The sequence below is a fragment of the Eriocheir sinensis genome, chromosome 60 (assembly GCF_024679095.1).
Source record: "Eriocheir sinensis breed Jianghai 21 chromosome 60, ASM2467909v1, whole genome shotgun sequence".
Classification (NCBI taxonomy): domain Eukaryota; kingdom Metazoa; phylum Arthropoda; class Malacostraca; order Decapoda; family Varunidae; genus Eriocheir; species Eriocheir sinensis.
This window is the reverse complement of record NC_066568.1, coordinates 4,643,546-4,660,217: the sequence shown is the minus strand read 5'-3', so window position 1 is coordinate 4,660,217 and position 16,672 is coordinate 4,643,546. Positions and strand designations below refer to the sequence as shown.

Below are 16,672 nucleotides of genomic sequence, written 5' to 3'. Positions count from 1 at the left end.
AGCTTAAGGAAGTAAAGATAAAGAAGAGGAAGAGGAGGAGGAGGAGGAGATTAATATGAGTGAGTGGAGATAACAGGAAAAGGAGAAGAGAGGAAAGAGGAGGAGGAGGAGGAAAGACAGACAGTTAGTGAAGGAGGAGGAGGAGGAAGAAGAGAAGATGAATATGAAATGGAGATAAAAGGAAGAGAAGGAGAGGAGGCGAATTAGGAGAAGACGACATATAAATAAATAAAAGGAGGAGAAGAAGGAGGAAAAAAAGAAATGAAAAAGAGGAAAGAGAGTAATGATCAATGTAAGAAAAAGATAGAAGAAAAAAACAGAATAAAAAGGATGAGAAACAGGAAGCGAAGAAGTAAAGAAAATGAAAAAAATGGAGATAAACAAACAAAGACACAAAACAGAAGAAGGAAGAGAAAACAAACATTGAAGGAAGAAGAAAGGAAAGAAAAGGAGAAGGAAGAAAAAAACAAGAAAAACAACTTGTACCAAAAAAAAACGAGGGAAGAAGAAAAAAATAAGTAGAAATACGAGTAAAAAAAAAGATGGAAGAGAGAAAAACAACTTAGAAGGAAGAAGAAAAGAAAGGAAAGGAAAGGAGAAGGAAGAAAAAAAACAAGAAAAACAACTTGTACCAAAAAAAAAAAGACGAGTGAAGAAAAAAATAAGTGTAGAAATGAGTAAAAAAAAATGTACACAGAATAAATTTTTAAAAACTTGCTAAAACCTCCCGACTTCACCGTTTATCAACTTAAATGATTCACTGCTTTCCCGTATCAGTAAATCACGTGATATTGCGTGCGGAGGAGGAGGAAGAGGAGGAGGAGGAGGAGGAGGAGGAGGAGATGACGACGAGAGAAAATCCTGAAATATATACTCATGATTTAACTACCAAACTCTCTCTCTCTCTCTCTCTCTCTCTCTCTCTCTCTCTCTCTCTCTCTCTCTCTCTCTCTCTCTCTCTCTCTCTCTCTCTCTCTCTCTCTCTCTCTCTCTCTCTCTCTCTCTCTCTCTCTCTCTCTCTCTCTCTCTCTCTCTCTCTCGCTCGCTCGCTCTCTCTCGCTCTCGCTCTTTCTCTAACTCTCTGTACCTCTCTCTCTAACTTCTTGCTCCCACTAACTCCCTCTAACTAGCGCCTTGTCACACCCACTTCTCCTCACTAACTTCTCCCTCCGTCTCTTAACCTCCTAACTAACTCTCCTTTCTCTAACTCTCTCTCCCTGACTTTTCTCCCTCACTCCATGTCACTAACGTCTCCCTTATTCCCCATCACTCACTCACAAAAACACTCCCACTCACTTTTTCACTCCGTTTCACTCACTCCTCACAAACTCTAACCCGGTCACTCTTCCTCACTCCCTCTCACTCACTCTCTCCCACTCACTAAAACTCTCACCTGGTCACTCTTCCTCCCTCCCGCATACTAACACCCCCTCTCACTCACTCACTCTCTCCCACGCACTAACACCTCTCTCTTCCTCCGCCCCTCCAGGTTGGTGTTAGGCCAGTACGTCAGCGTGGATGGCGACGTCATATCCCACGTCAACATCAGCTCCGTGTCGGCCCTGGACGGAGGACTCTACCGCTGTGCCGCTTCCAACGTCCTGGGCACCACCTCCCACGCCGCCAGACTCAACGTATACGGTAAGGAGGAGGTGGCAGGGGGAACAAAAAATAGGGGAGGATACCTGTTTGCGGTAAAAGTGCTGGGGGGAAGGGGAGGGAAGGATAATATTGTTTACTGTATTGGGGGAAGTAGGAAAAGGAATGTGTAGACGGGATATATGTGAAAGGGAACGGTGGGTAGCCTTTTATGGTACGGGGATAGGGTGACAGGGTAGATTTGAAGGGGAGGGAAGGGGGGCTATTTAGGATACTGTGCTGGAGGGAGTGATGGGGGAGAATGGTAGGGGAAAGGGAGGGGAGCTCAACAGACCGAATGGGGAAAATAGGAATGGGGATGTTAGGATAGGTTAGAAAAGGAGTGGAGGGGAAGCTGATGAAAGTAAATGGATGGGCTGTTTGTGGTTGGGGTTAGGTTAATAGAAGGGGAAGGAAAGGGAGGGGAAGAAGAAGAAGGGGGTTAGAGTTGAAATAATGGTTGATATTGGAGTAGAAGGTGGGGGGGGTATAAGAAGAGGGAGGGAGGGAGATGATAGTTTAAAGGAAGGGGAATAGTGAAGAGGGGAAGAAATGAGGGATGGAAAATTTGATTAAAGCAAGGAATGGGGGAATGGAAGGGAGATTAGGAACGAAAGGGAAGAGAAAGAAGAGAAGTAGATATATAGGGAGGAAAGGAATAAAAGGAGAGATGCAAGGGAATTAAGAGGAGGGAAAAAAAAGGATGGAAAGGATAGATGGAAGGGAGGGAAGGAGGAAGGGGGAAGGGAGGGAGAGCTTATTAGAGAAGGAAGAAAAGAAGGGATTAGAGGGATTAAGGAAGAAAGGAAGGCAGCGAGTTGAGGGAGGAAGAGGAGGAGGAGGAGCAGGAGGAGGAGGAGGAAGAGGAAGAGGAAGGGAGGGAAGGGGAAATAGATGAAAGGGAAATGAAGGAAAGGGAATGAGAGAGAGAGAGAGAGAGAGAGAGAGAGAGCGCAACAGTCAGTCAGAGAAAATAAAATAGAAGAACAAGGAAATGCGAGGAAAAAAACGATAAAAAAAGTAAAAACAAAAAATGGAAGAAATATGAAAAAGTAGAGAAGGAAAGAAAATGTATTCCTGTGAAAAGTCGAACAACAGCGAAACGAAACGGTAAAAAAGGAAAAGAAGAAGAAAAAACTGGTGCTCGCAAAAATGGAAAAAGAAAAAATAATAAAAACAAACAAAAAATGGAGGAAAATACAAACGAATGCTTCCCCTTCCTTCTTCCTCCCCTTCCCCTCCCTTCCCTTCTCTCTCTTTCCCTTCCCTTCACTTCACACTTCTTCCATTCCCTTCCCTTTCCTTCCCCTTCCTTCCCCTCCCTTCCCTTCCCTGCACTTCCCTTCCCCTCCCTTCTCTCTCCTTCCCTTCCCTTCCTTTCCCTTCCTTTATCTTCCTTTTCCTCCCCTTCCATTCCCTTCCCTTCTCTTCCTTTCCCTCCCCTTCCATTCCCTTCCCTTGCCTTCCCTTTCCTTCCTTTTCCTTCCCTTCTCTTCCTTTCCCTTCCCTTCCATTCCCTTCCCTTCACTTCCCTGCACTTCCCTTCCCCTCCCTTTCCTTCTCTCCTTCCCTTCCCTTCCTTTCCCTTCCTTTATCTTCCTTTCCCTCCCCTTCCATTCCCTTCCCTTTCCTTCCCTTTCCTTCCTTTTCCTTCCCTTCTCTTCCTTTCCCTCCCCTTCCATTCCCTTCCCTTCACTTCCCTGCACTTCCCTTCCCCTCCCTTTCCTTCTCTCCCCTTCCCTTCGCTTTCCTTACCCTTCCTTCTTCCTCTCTTTATATCATTCCCCTCCCTTCCTTTTCCTTCCCTTGCCTTCCCTTCCTTCCCTTTCCATCACTTTCCCTTCCTTCACTCTCCTTTCCTTCTCTTCACTTTCCTTCTTTTTCTTTTTTTCTTATTTCCTTTCCCTTTCTTTCCCTCTCCTCTAACCTCCTCTTCCCTCTTCCCCTTCCCATCTCCCTCCATCCCTTCCATTTCTCTCTCCCCTTTCCCTCCCCTTCCTAACCTTCCCCTCCCTTCCTCTCTTCTTTCACTTCCCTCCCCTTTACCTCCCATTTCCTTCCACTCCCCTTTCCCTCTCTCCCCTTCCTTTCTCTTCCCCTTCTTCCCCTTCCTTTCTCTTCACACAATTTTTCACTTTCTTTTACTCCCTTCCTCTCCCTCTCCCTCCTTTCCTTCCCTCTCCCTTCCTCTCCCCTCCCCCCTTCCCCTTCTCTCCCCTCCTACACCTCCCCCCCTTGAGGACCACAGGCAGCCAATCACAGAACAGAATTGAGTTTTCCGCGCCAGCTCTCTCTCTCTCTCTCTCTCTCTCTCTCTCTCTCTCAGCACGTGTCCACCCTCCCGATTCAAAGAGAGAGAGAGAGAGAGAGAGAGTAGTATAATATTTGACAGACCGAATATCCAGAAAAAGTGCATATTCATCGTGTGTGTGTGTGTGTGTGTGTGTGTGTGTGTGTGTGTGTTAAAAATACGGTGTGCAACATTTTATAATCACAAACACAAAAAGTTTTACCTGTGCTGAACCTAATCAATTTGTGGAGCTCAATTTCCTTTACTGTATTCATGGCGAGAGAGAGAGAGAGAGAGAGAGAGAGAGAGAGAGAGAGAGAGAGAGAGAATCATACATACACACACACACACACACACACACACACACACACACACACATTCTATCCAACTAGCAAATTAACAGAAACAAGCAAACAAACAAACACACAAAAAATATATATAAAAGCCAAACATTCGCACACACACACACACACACACACACACACACACACACACACACACACACACACACAAACACAAAAAAACACGAATAAACATCAAAATCAACAACAACAAAAACACAAACAAAATAAAAACTACAAAATTCCAGGTGTGAGTGTCCCTAATGACCACCTGTCCATCTTCCCTCAGGTGTCCCCGTGGTGAGGCCCATGGGTGACGTAACGGCCGTGGCGGGGGAGCAACTTGTCCTTACCTGTCCCGTCGGCGGCTATCCCATTCACACTCGCTCCTGGTACAAAGGTGAGTAAGGCTTAATTAGGCCGGTGTGGAAGGGAAAGGAAGGTGTGCAGGTAGAGAGGGAGAGTGGAGATGTGATTGGAGGAGGACAGGTGTAAGTGGAGGGAGTAAGGTGAGTGTCTTAATTACTGAGGTGTGAAAGGAAGGAGAGGTGTGGGTAGGGGGGAGAGGGGAGAGGAAGGTGAGAAGGGGGAAGGGAGAGGTGTGTGTGGATCGTGGGAGGAGGGGGGGGGAGCAAGAGTGTGTGTGTGGGGGGGGGGGGGTGAGTGTGATAGGGGGTAAAAAGTGACCATAAAGAAAAAAAAAGAAGAAAAAAAGATAAATATAAGGATGAAGGAATGCCCGAAGGAGGAGGAGGAAGAGGAGGAGGAAGAAGAGGAGTCGAAATACAAAAAAAAAAGACGATAGAAAAAGATAAATGGAGAGAGTAGGAAGGAGATTGAGAAATGGAGGAAAGAAAGAAAGAGAGAGAGAGAGAGAGAGAGAGAGAGAGAGAGAGAGAGAGAGAGAGATGGTTTTAATGAAAGCTTAAATCGTATTGTTCTCTATATTGAAAGCAAGGGATTAAAATGTGATATTACTCTCTCTCTCTCGCGCTGGGTATTACTGGTGGACTGGCTGTTAATTAAGAGTATTAATAATGATAATAATCGCAATTAGGATATTTAATTACGGTCAAAGCTTCGCTAATTTATTACTATTCAAAAGGAGATCATAATAGCCGCTCGTTTCATGCCGCCATTATCATTATTATTATCATTATTATTATCATTATTATTATTATTATTATTATTATTATTATTATTATTATTATTATTATTATTATTATTATTATTATTATTATTATTATTATTATTATTATTTTTATTATTATTATTATTACTACTACTATTATTTTTACTACTACTACTTCTACTACTACTACTACTACTACTACTACTCATTCGATCGGTCAGTCAGTCAGTCAGTTAACCAGTCCTTTTGTTAGTAAGTCAATCAGTCAGTCAGTCAGTCAATCTGTCACCCAATTAGTCAGTCAACCAGTCAGCCAGCCAGTCAGTCAGTCAGTCAGTCAGTCAGCTAGTCAGCCAGTAACCCAGCCAGTCAGCCAGTCAGTCAGTCAGCCAGCCAGTCAGTCAGTCAGTCAGTCAGCTAGTCAGCCAGTAACCCAGCCAGTCAGCCAGTCAGTCAGTCAGCCAGCCAGTCAGTCAGTCAGTCAGTCAGTCAGTCAGTCAGTCTCGTCCATTATCGGCCCTCAGTATTTCATCGGCCCAGGTGTGTTTTTTGTTTCCATTATTTACCCGGCAATTAATCAGAGGTTCATTAAATTGATCCTTTCATCTGTTAACCTTTCAATCAGTTAATCGGCGACTCACTCATTAACGCACACACGCACTCACTCACTCACTCACTTACTCACTCACACACTCTCGCTCTCCCTCTCGCAGTCTTTCCGTTTGTAAGTCAGTCAGCCAGTCAGTCAGTCAGTCAGTCATTCACACACTCGCTCTCTCTCTCTCGCAGTCACTCAGTATGTAAGTCAGTCAGTCACTCATTTACTCACTCACTCACTCACTCACTCACTCACTCACACACTCGCTCTCTCTCTCGCAGTCACTCAGTATGTAAGTCAGTCAGTCACTCACTCACTCACACACTCACACACTCGCTCCCTCTCTCGCAGTCACTCAGTATGTAAGTCAGTCAGTCACTCATTTACTCACTCACTCACTCACTCACTCACTCACACACTCGCTCACTCTCTCGCAGTCACTCAGTATGTAAGTCAGTCAGTCACTCACTCACTCACTCACTCACACACTCGCTCTCTCTCTCGCAGTCACTCAGTATGTAAGTCAGTCAGTCAGTCACTCACTCACTCACTCACTCACTCACACACTCGCTCCCTCTCTCGCAGTCACTCAGTATGTAAATCAGTCAGTCAGTCAGTCAGGCAGTCACTCACTCACTCACTCACACACTCGCTCTCTCTCTCTCTCTCTCTCTCTCTCGCAATCACTCAATATGTAAGTCAGTCAGTCACTCCCTCCCTCACTCCCTCACTCACTCACTCACTTTCCCTCTCACAGTCACTCAGTATAAGTCACCCACCTCTCAGTCAGTCACTCCCTCCCTCCCTCCCTCACTCCCTCACTCACTCACTCACTTTCCCTCTCACAGTCACTCAGTATAAGTCACCCACCTCTCCCTCTCATCTCTCCCCACCAGAGGGCAAGCAACTCCCCCTCAGCGTGCGTCAGGTGGTACACACGAACGGGTCCCTGGTGGTGAAGAACGTGCAGAAAGGGAGTGACGACGGCCGGTACTCCTGCGCCGCGGCCTCGAACAGCGGTGAACAAAGCAGCCAAAGTGTGCGGGTCAAAGTGCTGGGTAAGTGTGCTGTGTGGAGAAGCTGTGTGTAGGTTTGTGGGTGTTGGTGTGTGGAGAAGCTGTGTGTAGGTTTGTGGGTGTTGGTGTGTGGAGAAGCTGTGTGTAGGTTTGTGGGTGTTGGTGTGTAGGAGAAGCTGTGTGTAGGTTTGTGGGTGTTGGTGTGTAGGCGAAGCTGTGTGTAGGTTTGTGGGTGTTGGTGTGTAGGAGATCTTGTGTTGGGATGGGTCTTGGTAGGTATGTAGGTGTGTGTGTGTGTGTGTGTGTGTGTGTGTGTGTGTGTGTGTGTTTGTGGGGGACCTAACCTAACCTAACCTAACCTAACTTAACCTAACGTAATCTAATCTAACCTAACGTAACCTATCCTAATCTAACCTAACCTAATCTAACCTAACCTAACCTAACCTAACTTAACCTAACGTAACCTAATCTAACCTAACCTAACCTAACCTAACGTAACGTAACCTAATCTAACCTAACCTAACCTAATCTAACCTAACCTAACCTAACCTAACGTGGCAGTGGGTAGTGGGAAGTCTTTTAAAGAGTGTGATGATCAGAATAGGTGATAAGCAAGGAAACGAAGAAAAGGAGAGAAAAGAAAGGAACAAGAAAAAGGGGAAAAATGTATAAAAGTTGATATATTGAGGAGAGAAATGAGGGGGAATAGAAAATAATACAGAAAGACGAAACAAAAAAATATAGCAAGGATAGAAATAAGCAAGGAGACGAAGAAAAGGAGAGAAAAGAAAGGAACAAGAAAAAGGGGAAAAAATATAAAAAAGATGATATACTGAGGAGAGAAATGAGGGGGAATAGAAAATAATACAGAAAGACGAAACAAAAACAATACAGGAAGGATGAAAATGAGATAAAAGGAGAAGGAATTATAAAAAGGAGAAATGTAAATAAAATAAAATATGAATAAAGAGGAAGAAGCAGGAGGAGGTGATAAAAAGTGCCCGCTAAGGAATATAGAGAAAATTTGAAGGAAAGAAAAGGATAAAGGAAAAAAAAAAGAATATAAGAAGTAGAAAGAAAAAAAGAATAATGAAGATAGAGAAGAAGGCAAGGGAAAAAAAGGAGAATGAAGGAGACATAGAAGAGAACACAAAGATAAAACTAGGAATAAAAGAGAAAACGAAAGAAAGAAAGAAAGAAAGAAAGAAACGAACAAGCAAACAAAGATAAGAATACGGAAGAAAGAGAAACGAAGGAGGAACTGGAGAGAAAAAAAGATAAAGATAAAGAAAAAGAAATAAAAAAGGACTAAAGTTATGAGTTAAGGAGGAGAAAGAAATGGCGAGAGGAAGAAAGATAAATGAAGAAATAAAGAAGAAAGGAGAGAAAAGGAGGAGAGGAAATGCTGATATAGGAGAAAGATTTGAGAGAGAGAGAGAGAGAGAGAGAGAGAGAGAGAGAGAGAGAGAGAGAGAGAGAGAGAGAGAGAGAGAGAGAGAGAGAGAGAGAATGAATGGAGGTACATCTCTAGGGAGGAGGAGAAGAGAGGAAAGGGAAGGGGAGGAAAGAGCCTTCAGGAAGATCAGAATGAAAGGGAAGAGGGAAGGAAGGAAGGAAGGAAGGAAGAGGAAATAAGATAAAGCAAGGAGGAAGAGAGAAGAGACAAGAGCAGGGGGAAGGAAAGGAAAGGAAAGGAAAGGAAAGGAAAGGAGGGGGAGGGAAGGGGAGGAATGGAAAGAAAGGGAAGGGAAGAAGGGAAGGAGAGGAAATGGAAGGGTAAGGAATGGAAAAGAAGGGAAGAAATGGAAAAAAATAAAAGGGAAGGGAAGGGAAGGGAAGAGAAGAGAGGAAGGAGGAAAGAAAGGAATGGAAAAGGAAGGGAAAGGAAAGGAAGGGAAAGGAAAGGGAAGGAAAAGGAAGAGAGGATGGAGAAATGGAAGAGGAAGGAAGGAAGGGAAGGAAAGGAGGGAAGAAGGAGGAGGATTATACAAAGGAAAGACGGATGGAGAGAGAGAGAGAGAGAGAGAGTATACGAAGATTAAGCAAAATGGAATAGGACACTAATTTGGGAGGAATAAGAGAGAAAGGAAGGAAGGAAGGAAGTAAAAGAGAAAATAAGAAAGAAAAGAAAAAAATAAATAAAAAGAAAAGAGAAAAAATGAAAAACTGAGACACAAAAAGAGGAAGGAAAATGAGGAAACTTAGTAAAAAACGAGAAAACGAAAGAAGGAAGAAAAGAAAAAAAGAAGAAAAGAAAGGAGAAAGGAAGGAAGGAAGGAATAAAGGCAGGGCGGAAATAATAATGTGGAAAATGATGATAAACTGCAGGAATTGGGAGGAAAATTGAAGAGAATGAGGAGCAGAAGAAAGATAAAATAGAAAATAAAAATTGAAGAGGAGATAAAAAAAAAATATAAAAAGTTCTTCGATAATAAATATGATTCTCACTCGATTGGAAAAAAGAGAGAGAGAGAGAGAGAGAGAGAGAGAGAGAGAGAGAGAGAGAGAGAGAGAGAGAGAGAGAGAGAGAGAGAGAGAGAATGGAGGTAAAAGTGTGGAGGAAAAATTTAAGGAAGAGGAAGTGGAAAGGAGAAAAGTCTTGATATATTTTCTCAATGGGAGGAGGAGGAGGAGGAGGAGGAGGAGGAGGAGGAGGAGGAGGAGGAGGAGGAGGAGGAGGAGGATGTCTAAAGCCTAATACTCATCACCGTGGGAGGAGAGAGAGAGAGAGAGAGAGAGAGAGAGAGAGAGAGAGAGAGAGAGAGAGAGAGAGCATTCAGGCCACATCTCTCTCTCTCTCTCTCTCTCTCTCTCTCAAGCACAGATTACGTATATAGTTATTTACTGTGTGTGTGTGTGTGTGTGTGAGTGAGTGTGAACGTAAGCGTATTGTTGGATCTAACGTATAATCCTTCCTTTCAGAAAATATATATATAATATTGTGTGACTGAATCTTTTATTTCGCGTATCTATGAATCCCAAAGTATGGATGCATGTATAGCTGTGCGTGCGTGCGTGTGTGTGTGTGTGGGTGGGTGCTGGGTGGGTGGGAGGAGGGGGGGGATTGGTGAGTATGTGTGTCTACCTCCCTCCTTTCCCTTCCCTCCTATCTTCTCCCCTACCTTCTTTTTCCTTCCCATCTCTCCCCACTTTCCTCCCCTCTCCCACTTCCTTTTCTCTCGCGTTCCCGTGTGTGTGTGTGTGTACCTGTGTATGTATACTTGTTTACCTGTGTGTGTACCTGTGTATGTATATTTGTTTACCTGTGTGTGTACCTTTGTATGTATATTTGTTTACCTGTGTGTGTACCTGTTTATATACCTGTGTGTGTGTAGTTCTGTGCATGTGTACCTTTGATTGTGTACCTGTGTGTGTACTTGTGTGTGTGTGTGTGTGTGTGTGTGTGTGTGTGTGTGTGTGTGGTGCCGTACTGACCCCAGGTGGCACAGTGCCGCCGCGCATCCTGCCCTTCAGCCAGGACCACCACCTGTCGGAGGGCAACAGGCTGACCCTTACCTGCGTGGTCACGGAGGGAGACCTGCCGCTGACCCTCACCTGGTACAAGGACGGGGAGCGCCTCGAGGGCCGCCCCCAGGTGACCCAACACACCTGGGGGGACTTCAACAGCCACCTGGGCATCGCGCACGTGCTGCCTCACCACGCCGGGAACTACACCTGCCGGGCCTCGAACCGCGCCTCCGCAGACACCCAGACAGCCAGCATCTTCGTGAACGGTAAAGTGCCCTCCTGTGTACCCGTCTAACCTCCCCTTCTCTCCCTCCCTCACCTTCAGTACCGCCCAGGATCGCGCCGTTCACCTTCAGGAAGAACGCACCTGAGGGGATACGCGTCCAGGTGAGCTGCGTGCTGGAGGAGGTGGACTTGCCTGTCTCCATCACCTGGCTCAAGGATGGCCAGGAGCTCTCCTCCACGCACCCCGTCCACCACATCCACTCGGGCGCCGCCTCCTCGTATCTCGGGCTGGAGGTGCGGATGCTGGATAAGTACTCGAGTGGGCTGGTCATTCCCCGCCTCCAAGCCGCCCACGCTGGAAACTACACTTGCCAAGCCACGAACGCCGCCCGGACTGCCTCACACACCGCCACCCTCGCCGTCAGTGGTAATGTACACCCACGCCCATGCCCACGCCCACGCCCCGCCCTCAGCATGGTGCAGTAATGGTAGTCAGACGCCGGGCACAGCAACTCAGCACCGCCGCCCCACTGCAGCTCAGCACCGCACCGCACTCAGCACTGCACCGTATCTTGCTCCTCTGACACAGTAGTTGCTTGTTTCTGCACCGCACCGCACCGGCCGCTCTCTTGCACCGTTTTCTGCCACTGCCACGCACCGTAACAGCCGCACACACACACACACACACACACACACAGCCAACTCACTACCTGCCCTCCCCCGTCTTCTTCTTTCCTTTCTTCTCTCCATCCCCCCCCCCCTCCCCCCATCAACACAGCACTGAAGTAGGAGTGTAAAGTAGTTAAGTAAGCACCCGTTTAGTCCCTCTTGATCACAGCACGAAAATACACACAAAAAAAAATCAGGTAGCTCTTATTAATGCGAGAGTAATTTAGGTTTTTTGCTGTTTTTTTTTTTGTTTTGTTTGTTTGTTTTTCTGTCTTAATTAACGCCACGTAACAAAAAAAAAAGAACGTCAGTCTAAATAAAAATCGCGTCTCTCATATATACTCGAGTTGAAATTAATGTGTGTTTTTTTTGTCTGAGCGCGAAGTAAGAAAAAAAAACTTACTTCACACAGTCTTGCTTATATTAACTCCTTACTTATTTTCTTACTTACTTATTTACTTATTTACTTATTTACTTACTTCACACCTTTTCCTTATATCAACTCGAGCCAAAAACCTTAAAAAAACAGGTAATATCGTAGACATATACCTTTACGTGCAAATATTCTTTCTACCTAACTATCTCACCTGTCAGTTCATAACACCTTCAAGAAAAAAAAGGAAGGAGGAAAGAAAAGAGGGACAGAAAACGAAGGGAAAAGAAGGGAACACAAAGACAGAGGAAGGAAAGGAAGAAAAAGAAAACAAATGAATGAGGAAAACAAAAGGAAAAGAAGGGAACATAAAGACAGGAAGGAAAGGAAGAAAAAGAAAATAAATGAATGAGGAAAACGAAGGGAAAAGGAGGGAACACAAAGACAGAGGAAGGAAAGAAGGAAAAGAAGAAAGGGAAAAAAAAGAAGGGGAAAGTATTTAAATAACCAGAAAGAAAATACCTGTGCTTAACAAACGTCTTCTGTACCTATTTTTCACCTGCAAAGTCAAAACACACCTGAACTAATGACCCTAGACCTGTTTTTCTGTTTCCTCTTACCTGTTAGAGTGTTTTTGCTTACCTGCCCGTTTTCTGTTGATTGAGGTAATTTGTGAAGTGCTGTGTGATGGGGGGGGGGTAAGGAGGAGGAGGGGGGGGGTCTTAGGTATCATCAAAATCATCAGAACCGTAGATACAGACTCAGCAACATCAGCACCACAAAACATCACTGCCACCATCATCACCATCAACACCACCATCATTACCATCAACACCATCATCACCATCACCACCACCACCATCACCACCACCACTACTGTCAATATCATTTTTCTTCTATCACTCAATCACCACTCTCACCACCATCACCACCACCACCACCGCCTCCACCGTAACGTTCATCACCACCACCATTACTGTCACCACCAGCACCACCACCACCACCTCCAAAATCAATAAAAAATCAGCTCCATCTCTTCCTCCTCCTCCTCCTCCTGCTCCTCCTCTTCTCCTCTTTATCATTCGTTATTTATTTTCTTTTCCTCGTTCTTTTCCTCTCCTTTCTCTTTTGCTTCCTTTCTTTCTGTCATTCAACTCTATCTCCTCCTCCTCCTCCTTCTCCTCCTCTATCTTTCTTTCTTCTTTCCTTCGTTCTTTTCTTCCTCTCTCACTTTCTTTCTTTCTTTCTTTCTTTCATGCCTTACTATAACACACACACACACACACACACACACACACACACACACGTCTGCATTTGTATACGAGCATAACAATGGCCGCCAGTGACTTACATATATATATAACACCACTGCTCTGAATACCACGACTGTGTTTGTCTGTGTAGCTAATCTTGTTGGTGTTACTCTGGCTCACACACACACTTATGATGCCTCCTAATAATGCCTGTGTTCCTTCGTTTTCAGGTTTTTCAGAGACATAAGGATGGATAGATTTAGGACAGACACCCCTTAAAAGTTCTGACACTAAAAAGAGAGAACGTAGTATTTGCACGAAGGAATTATTTTATTACTTTTTGTACATATATTTTGTTTATGATTTCTCTGTGCTTCATTTTTTAAATATTTTGTTACGCTACATTAAGAAGACTTTTTTTATATATACTTCTACTTTATTTATGATTAATCTATTGCTCATTATTAATATTTCTTTACATTCTTGGGAGTTATAAGAAGAGATAGATTAGTACAGACCACCCTGCAAAATATAATGACACTGGAGGCAAGGAAGTTAATAATTGAACGAAATATTAAAAAAAAAATTCCCATGATTCATTTCCTCACGTATTTTAGGACAAGGACAAAAGCTAGATTAGTAAAGGCCTCCCAGAATCATAATAAGGAGACACTAGATCAAGGAAACTTATTAATTCCACAAAATATTAGTATTACTCTACGGTTCATTCTCTCAACTTTTAACTTATAGAATAACAAGACTAACTGAATCATGATAAACCAATTTTCACCCATTTTCTACAACGTCTAATCCTTCCGTAGAGAACCAAGCTATTTCAAGGATAACCACACTAACTAGATAAATTTTCTTCCTAGTATGTTTCATCATATTTTACCTTAATTTCTTACAAGCACAAATAAGCCAATACATTACCCATTTTCAACAACGCCCAATCCCCCAAAGAAAACCAAACAATTTTAAGGATAACAACACTAGACTCTCTTAATCCTCCCTCAATTTTTTTATTATATTTTACATCAATTCCTTACAACAGGCATAAACATACTAATATTCTACAAAGCCTTACCTTACCCATTTTCTACAACTACCAACCCTCCATAGAAAACCAGGCTATTTCACGGATAACCACACTAGATTTGCAACCTCCGTCTTTTTTATCCTTTCTCCTTATATCAATTTATTACAAGTAAATATATACCAAATCCTTACCCATTTTCTACAACGCCTAAGCCTCCATAGAAAACTGGGCTATTTCAAGGATAACCACACTAGCTAGACTCATTTTCGTACTTACTGTACTAAACATCAATTACTTACAACAAACTACTAAACCAATACTGTACCCATTTTCGACGACGTCCAAGCCTCCATAGAGAACCAGACAATTTCAAGGGTAACCGCACTAAACTCTCCTCTCCCTCTCTCCACCAGTGCCTCCGCGGTGGGTGTCTGAGCCGATGGACCAGAGTGTGGAGCGAGGTGGAGACGCCGTCATCCACTGCAAGACAGAAGGGTTCCCGCCGCCCAAGGTTGTGTGGAGGAAGGAGGCGCAGGGTAAGCAGGAGGAGAAGGAGGAGGAGGAGAGTGGTGATGGTAGAAAGATAGATAATATAAGTAGATAGTTATTAGGACAGCCTTTTTCCACCCTCTCATCTTTTTTCCATCTACCCACCTTTAAAAAAAAAATTCCACGCTCTCTTTAATCTTTTTTTTATCCCTCTTCTCTTCTTTCATCCCTCTCTTCTTTATTTCTCCACCTTCTTCATCTTCCCCCTTCACCTCCCCCAGGGCCAGTGTCGGGGCGGTACCGTGACCTGCTGGGGGGTGCGGGGGTGCAGCAGCTGGCCAACGGGACCCTTGTGTTGAGTCACGTAACCAAGGAGGCGGAGGGGCGGTATCTGTGCGAGGCGACAAACGGCATCGGCGCAGGACAGAGCAAGGTTGTGCGGCTCACTGTCAATGGTAGGTGTTGGTTTGGTATTGGTTGGGTAATGGTAGTGGTTAGGTTGTGGTAATGGTGACAGTAAGGTATAATGGGAATGGTAGCCTAATGGTTGTGGTTAGGTAACGTTTTTTATGGTAGTGGTTAGGTTCGTATGGGACAGTAAGGTATAATGGGAATGGTTGCCTAATGGTTGTGGGCTTTCACTTCTGTTTCCATTACTCTTCCTACCAATAGTTCTACCACAATCACCATTACGAACCTTCTCCTCTTCATCCTCCTCCCACTGATCCCCTTTCTTCTCCCCATCTCCCCTTCTCCCCATTCAGCTTATTCAGTCTTAATTTCCTTCTCTTTCCCCTTCTGCTTCCATTACTCCTGTTACCAATACTTTTACAGCTATCACAACTTCGAGCCCATTCTTCATCCCACTAATCCCCTTTCTTCTCTACCTCCTTCCCCTCTTCCCCATTCAGCCTATTCCATTACACTACGAACCTTCTCCTCTTCATCTTCCTCCCACTAATCCCCTTTCTTCTCCCCGTCTCCCCTTTCCACACCCTTCAGCTCCGCCCCGTTTCACCTCCCGCAACGCCAACGTCAGCGTGGGCACCGGGGGTCACGCCGTCCTACGCTGCCCCATCACGGGAGACCAACCCATGACTCTCTCGTGGCTCAAGGACGGGAATCGCATCACGCAGAAGGAGTTTTATAGGTGAGGTAATTTTGCTAGACGATATTACAGAGCGAATCAAGTTATTTGTTTAAAAGGGCATTCATAGTGTGGCATGAAACATCTACAATATACTTCTGGTTTACTGTGGAAGGTTTCATGGTTTAAGAAAAGACTGGAATCGTATCACCCGGGAGTTTTTATAAGGGAGCCGTGTTTGCTGTGGTTACCCTTGAAATGTGGTGGGGGTACTAATGTGTTTTTTTCACAGTCATAACCTTTACCCTTCCCCTCCTCCCACCCATAATGTATCCCCTCCCCATTACCTTTCCCCTCCCCCCACCCATAACATATCCCCTCCCCTATACCAATAACACCCCTTCCCCTCCTTCCCTCCCCGATACAACCCAACCACCCACAACTCTCCCCCTACTAACCCCCCTCCCCCCCCAGGTACGAGGTCCGAGAGAGCAGCGTGGGCGTGGGCGTGGGCGGGGAACAGGAGCGCGTGCTGGAGCTGGTGGTGACGGGTGCGACGCGGGAGGACGGCGGCCACTACGTCTGTACGGCCGAGAACGCGCACGGCCACGCCTCCAGCACCGTGACCTTACTCGTGCAGGGTTTGTATTTACCTAGTATTTGTAGTCTACAGAGCCCGAGTGTGTGTGTGTGTGTGTGTGTGTGTGTGTGTGTGTGTGTGTGTGTGTGTGTGTGTGTTGGGGGGAGGGAGGACTGAAGAAGATGAAGGAGGAGGAGCTAGGAGGTAGAAAAATGTGTTTGTGAATCTGTGTTATCAGAGAAGAGGAGGAAAGTAATGTGGTGAAGGAGTGTTTTTTGTGAGTGTGTCAAGAGGAGGGGGAAGGGAAGCACGTGTGTGGATGGAGTGTGTGAGGGAGTTGGATTTGTGAAAGTACACCCTTATCCTATTTAATCTTATTCCTCACCCTAATTATCCCTTTTCAGCATCTCAGACGTGTAATTAACCCGGTAGCAGCGACGGGCCAAATTTGTGGCTTTACCATGTACCAGCGAC

The 16,672-nt window shown here is 44.9% G+C and overlaps 1 protein-coding gene across 4 annotated transcripts in view; it reads left to right on the top strand.

The window, feature by feature from the left end:
- LOC126985799 (cell adhesion molecule Dscam2-like) overlaps window positions 1–16,672 on the top strand; it is a 64,962-nt gene that overhangs the window by 26,850 nt on the left and 21,440 nt on the right. For all 4 annotated transcript variants that reach the window (XR_007739062.1, XM_050841193.1, XM_050841192.1 and 1 more), the window contains exons 10-17: window positions 1,490–1,641; window positions 4,559–4,669; window positions 6,896–7,057; window positions 10,809–11,135; window positions 14,456–14,578; window positions 14,813–14,986; window positions 15,534–15,681; window positions 16,093–16,259. Coding sequence is in view for 3 of the 4 variants with exons in the window: in XM_050841193.1 (XP_050697150.1) it covers window positions 1,490–1,641; window positions 4,559–4,669; window positions 6,896–7,057; window positions 10,809–11,135; window positions 14,456–14,578; window positions 14,813–14,986; window positions 15,534–15,681; window positions 16,093–16,259 (1,364 nt within the window). In the remaining variant the exon portion in view is untranslated. The remainder of the gene's footprint in view (window positions 1–1,489; window positions 1,642–4,558; window positions 4,670–6,895; window positions 7,058–10,808; window positions 11,136–14,455; window positions 14,579–14,812; window positions 14,987–15,533; window positions 15,682–16,092; window positions 16,260–16,672) is intronic.